Genomic DNA, 6,000 nt, shown 5'->3' on the forward strand with positions numbered 1-6,000 from the left:
TACCCAGTAATATGCAGTAATTTAATCCCGACAAGATGAGCTGAAACTCTATGGGCACTACATCTGAAATGGCACCCTATTTTGACCAGCACACCATTTTTTCACTATAACAGGCTCTGGTCGAAAGTAGTGCGCTATATAGGGAATAGTGTGCCATTGGTGACGTAACCATGTTCTTTAGACACCGCTTTCTCTTAATGAGGCTGTCATATCAGAGATGTTGTGGAGGTCACTCTGACCCTGTCTAGCTACTCTGGGCTCTGATAAGACGAGTGAGGGACCTGCTATCGCCCTGCGGGGGAGACCAGTGACAGAGAGCTCACCTCTGTACTGTAAGAACCGCTGGCTTGATAAAGCCTTCATCAGTGAGAGCTCTTTGCCGCAGGCAGTTCTTGTTATCGTGCAGCGTGACATGGGATGTCTAAAAGACTGTGTGTCTAAGAAAGGGGTGCATCTCAATACTCTTTCATTGAAGAAATAACAGATCTCCAATTGGTTGGATAGTATTAATGCTTACACCTGCCCAATAGATATGCTTCATTTATGTCCTAAAATATATACAATTGGTTGGATTATTGCTTACACCTATCCAATCACTTAGAGCATCCTTTTCCCCTCTCCTTCTTCTCCCCTCTCCCTCCCCTCTCTTCTCACCTCTCCCCTCCTCTCCTCCCTTCCTCCCCTCATGGGGTCTGCAGAATGTTGCATGTGCAGTTGATGATGCAGGTTTGCAGTTGACCTAACCATTGCTTCTATTGCAGGTGTTACATATGTGACGGTTTTTCATATGTTCATTTAATGTATAAAGCTGACCTACTAAAAGCAGTTCCTATATAGCTACAATGTTGTTACTACAGTTAATACTATGTAGTGAAATAGGATTTTAACTTCTAAGTTGTCCTCTGTCTCTCTCCGTAGCTGGACAGCGCCACCTCCCTGATCCAGGCGGCCAAGAACTTGATGAACGCTGTGGTGCTCACAGTCAAGGCCAGCTATGTGGCGTCCACCAAGTACGCCAAGGTGTATGGCGCCGCCGCCGTCAACTCGCCTGTGGTCAGCTGGCGCATGAAGGCGCCCGAGAAGAAGCCTTTGGTGAAGCGGGAGAAGCCCGAGGAGTGCCAGACCCGCGTTCGACGGGGCTCGCAGAAGAAGCACATCTCGCCCGTCCAGGCCCTCAGCGAGTTCAAGGCCATGGACTCCTTCTAAAGATGTCCACCGCCACGACGTATGTCACTGAAACCAAGAAAAACAACACCGACAACGAGAAGTTTAAGAAAACTCCCTTCTTTCTTTGTGTTAATTTGTTTCTTTTGGTGAGACGAGTTATACTGATAATAACACCGCCTCCTTTTTCCCTTTTGAGCGAAGGGTCAATGAAAAAACCTACCTGGAGGACTTTGCTATCCCGCCGCCTGTTCTGAACTGCAGCTCCCATGAACACGTTGGGGCTTCTCGGCCAATGGGGAGCCAGCGTGCTCCCACCCATATTTATTACTATTATTACTACTGTAGCTTAACCGTGTGAGAGCCAAATGTGTGACACTAAAAACGTACTTAAAAAAGGGAGATAAAAAGTTAAAAACAAAACATATCAGAAGAGGGGCACCTAAATGGCCGTCAATATTATTGCTATATCATTACTATTTTGGTACTGACATTAACTGCCTGAATGGAAATGATGAATGGCGCAGTAGTGAAATCACTGTAATAAGAGGATCAACCTATCAAGGCTGATGAACTGGGCGGCATTTTCGTGGTGCAAAAGGAGCACAGGTTTGTGCAGAAATGACTGTAAACCTCAATATAATTAGGCAGGGAGATTTAATTACAAACTTTTCTTTGACAATGTGCATTATAAGAAGACGATTGAATCGGAGTTTAGTTTACTGAGTGTTGCATGTGCAGACCTGATGAAACGTTTCAACTTAAATCCCACTGTCTGACTATGAAGAGGTTTACAGTATTACCCCCAGAGATCTGTGCTTTTGTCAGTATTTCCCTCCTAACTTAATAACTTGTATGTTTTCCCCGGGTTTGAATGTTACCTTACCTGTAGAGCTAGGAATAACTTAAGGTAACTGAAAGTGTTTGGCATCCAAGTAATTTGTTTCCTTGTTCCTTCCCGACCCATAACGGTGTTCCTGAACGATGCACACACTTTATGGTCCTATGGTATTGCCTTTTAAAAAAATCAATTTCTCATGATGATATCACTAACTATTTCGCAGCCTGATTGGATTATTGTGTAGAGTCTAATAGTAGACACGGAGAGGTATGACGAGTTGTGGTTTGCTCAGAGAATATAAGGCTGCGTTTAGACAGGCAGCCCGATTCTGATATTTTTTACTAATTTGTCTTTTAATCAGTTCAGGTCTCAAAAAGATCTGATGTGATAGATCTGATGTGATTAGTGGAAAGATTATCAGAATTGGGGTGCCTGACTAAATGAAGCCCTAGAGTCCTACATACATACATACAGGTAATTGCCAAAATAATGGACATTTGAGTAAATTAAAGATACAACATATAGTAAAAGCAGATGCTTCCACACGGGTGTAGTTCTTGAGTTAATTAAGCCATTAACATCCCAGCATGCTTAGGCTCATGTATAAAAATGCTGGGCAGGCCATAATTTGGGCTACCTACCATGGCCCCCATAGAATGACAATACCATCCACACGGCATGAATGGCCATGGAATGGTTTGATGAGGATGAAAACGATGTATACCATATGCCATGGCCGTCTGTCACCAGATTTCAACCCAATTGAACACTTATGGGAGATTCTGGAGTGGCGCCTGAAACAGCGTTTTCCACCACCATCAACAAAACATCAAATGATGGATTTGGGTTGCATCCATACAATATAGTTCCAGACACATAATCTATGCTTAGGCACATTGAAACTGTTCTGGCTCGCCCACTGCCCTATCAAGACACTTTATGTTGGTGTTTCCTTTACACTGGCAGTTACCTGTACATACATACAAACAAGTACCTTTATATTCACTGTTCTCTAATAAACCCCTCAACTTGACTGACCTCCCTCCACGCCTGTTTCTTTATCACTCGCAAGCGCCTATATTTTTATATAGTACAACAGATATTATAATTATAAGGTGGGTATTCAAGTCAATTTCAGATCATGGCTTTCCAGAATGCGATTGATTTGCACACTAGTGGAAACCTATTATCTGCATTTGCATGAATACCAGTCTAATTCTACACAATTTTTACCCACCGTAGAATGTTACACGTTTCTTGGTTCCTTGGAGAGGCTATTACAAATGTGTCTATGCCAGGCAGTACACCATTTAACGTTGTAAGAGTTCAGATATTCATATTGCCTATTCAACTTTGTACTTGAAACTGAAGAGGACCAGAAAGCACAAATACCAACGCTCACCATATCATTTCCAAGGATGGCCATGTCGCAATTCTCCAGCCTTTTCTTAAAGAGTGCACATCATGGATTTAACATGATAGGAAGTGTGCAAGTGCACATTTTGGGAGCTGGGTGGAAAATTGGGACGTAGCCTAAAGAACAAATAAACAGGCTGTGGTCCGATCCTCTACCTTTCTCCCAATGTGTGCTCTCGTTCATCACAGACCTGAAAGGAACAGACTGGTGTAAGTTAGAACATGGTGTAATACTCCCTGTATAATACTCCCTGTATAATACCATAGGAGAATTTCAGTTGCATTTCCTTGATTCCATGTGTCCTCTTTCCTCACCAGCTTATAAAAACCCATTGGGTGAGAAGGTCGAGGGGCAGGACTTCTGACCCCATCCAATGGGTTTTGAGAAGGAGGCGAAAGGACGCGAGAAGTTAAGAAAATCCAAATGAGATTCTCCCCCAATGTTCACAATGTATAAGCCCTGTGTCAGAAACATACAGACAGTGTACTGCAGACCGACATGGATTTGAAAAGAACAGAGTGATGGAAGGAATATGGTGGAATACTCTGCATAATACCAATAACACATAAGCTTCATGTAGCTCACTGTAACAAGCAAACAGACAGTGTAGTGCAGAACAAAGCTCTAGCCACTCCTCTGCCTTCCCTCTCAAGGTTCACTGCTGACCCTGAGCTCTGCTGTGCGAAGGCATCAGAGTCCATATCAAACAGATGAGCTCTCGTCAATCGCCATTAGAGAGGGAGAGAGCGAGAGTGTCGCGACTTCCGCCGAAGTTGGCGCCTCTCCTTGTTCGGGCGACGTTCAGCGGTCGACGTCACCGGCTTTCTAGCTACCACTGATCTACGTTTGTTTTTCAATTTGTTTTGTCTTGATTGTACACACCTGGTTCCCATTACGTTATAATTTATTCCCTATTTAGCCCTCTGGTTCCCACATGGTTTTGTGCGTGTTTGTTCTTTGTTTAGTGTTCTAGACTTCTGTGCGCTGGTGTGTTTTTCCCTGCGTGGAAATTATTGTTGTTTCTTTTCGAGTAAAGTACGTCTTTTACTCAGTTCTGTATCCTGCACCCGACTCCGTCCTACCGCTGCACACTGACACCTGACAGAAACACGCACCTCATATGAAGTCAGCAGGTGCACCCAGTCCTCCGTTACCAGTGGAGGAGCGCGTCCAGCAGCACACGACAATGTTCCAAAATCTTGGCACAGCCATGGATCGCGTGCTGCACACCATGGAGCGATGGGAGAGAGGGGGTTTTCCCACACCCCTATCAACTTCACCCCAACCCACACCGCTGTCCACCCCTCCGTCACCTGGACCCAGTGGGATTCGGCTCTCGCTCCCGAGGGCATATGATGGGACGGCTGCCGGGTGCCAGTGGTTCCTGCTCCAGTTGGAGCTCTACCTGGCGACCATCCACCCGGCTCCCTCGGGACACGAGAGCGTGTCCGCCCTCATTTCCTGTTTTTCGGGGAAAGTGCTTGAGTGGGCCAACGCCGAATGGGGAGGAATAGATGCAGCGTTGGTCCGCTATGAGGATTTCTCCCGCCGCTTCCGTGCGGTCTTCGATCATCCACCTGAGGGGAGAGCGGCGGGGGAACGTTTGTTCCATCTCAGACAGGGGATGAGGAGCGCACAGGACTTCGCACTGGACTTCAGGACCCTGGCTGCCAGCGCAGGATGGAATGAGAGGGCCCTGATTGACCGTGAGGACGTTTGTCGGGAGCTGGCATGCAGGGACACCACCCTTACCCTCGACCAGCTGGTGGATTTATCCATCCGGCTGGATAACCTGTTGGCCACCCGCGGACGTCTGGATCGGGGTCCGTCCATTCCATCCCCCAGCACCTCCGATCTTACACCTATGGAGCTCGGAGTTGCTGCTCTAAGGGTGACCGGAGGGGGGGCTGTTTCCTGCAACATCTGTGGCCGCAGAGGGCACACTGCTGGTCGGTGCTGGGGTGGTTCCCCAGGGAGTCGAGGCAGCAGGCAGGGCACTGGTGGATCATCCCAGGTGAGTATGCACCCGACTCACCCAGAGCTCCCTGTTGCGCACATGTGTGTATGTATAGAATTACCTGAGTTTTCCCCGCATTCCCAGCATAAGGCGCTAGTAGATTCAGGCGCAGCTGGGAACTTTATTGACCGTTCATTTGCACTTAGATTAGGGATCCCTATTGTTCATGTTGATGTGCCCTTCCCTGTACATGCCTTAGATAGTCGTTTAGGGTCGGGCCTGATTAAGGAGGTCACAGCTCCACTATGTATGATAACGCAGGAGGGTCATGAGGAGAGAATTAATCTCTTCCTGATCGATTCTCCTGCACGTCAGTGCTCAGGGAGGTGTGTAGGTGTTTCCATAGGTGCATCTACGGTGGAGAGTCCAAACCAGGTCTCCACCATGCACATCCCCCCTGAATATGCTGATTTTGTTCTCGCCTTCTGTAAAAAGAAGGCGACTCAACTACCACCCCATCGACAGGGGGATTGTGCGATAAATCTCCTGGTACACGCAGCACTTCCCAGGAGTCACGTGTATCCTCTGTCACAGGAGGAGACGGCGGCTATGGAAACATGT

At 46.9% G+C, this 6,000-nt stretch overlaps 1 protein-coding gene across 2 annotated transcripts in view; it reads left to right on the forward strand.

The window, feature by feature from the left end:
- The window catches only part of LOC106602757 (catenin alpha-2), a 670,306-nt gene extending 667,268 nt beyond the window's left edge, over positions 1–3,038 (forward strand). For both annotated transcript variants that reach the window (XM_014195596.2, XM_045716772.1), the window contains one exon: positions 919–3,038. In XM_014195596.2, the coding sequence (XP_014051071.2) occupies positions 919–1,206 (288 nt within the window). In that variant the 3' untranslated portion in view covers positions 1,207–3,038. The remainder of the gene's footprint in view (positions 1–918) is intronic.
- Positions 3,039–6,000: the final 2,962 nt, after the last annotated feature.

The sequence above is a fragment of the Salmo salar genome, chromosome ssa04, assembly GCF_905237065.1.
Source record: "Salmo salar chromosome ssa04, Ssal_v3.1, whole genome shotgun sequence".
Lineage (NCBI taxonomy): Eukaryota > Metazoa > Chordata > Actinopteri > Salmoniformes > Salmonidae > Salmo > Salmo salar.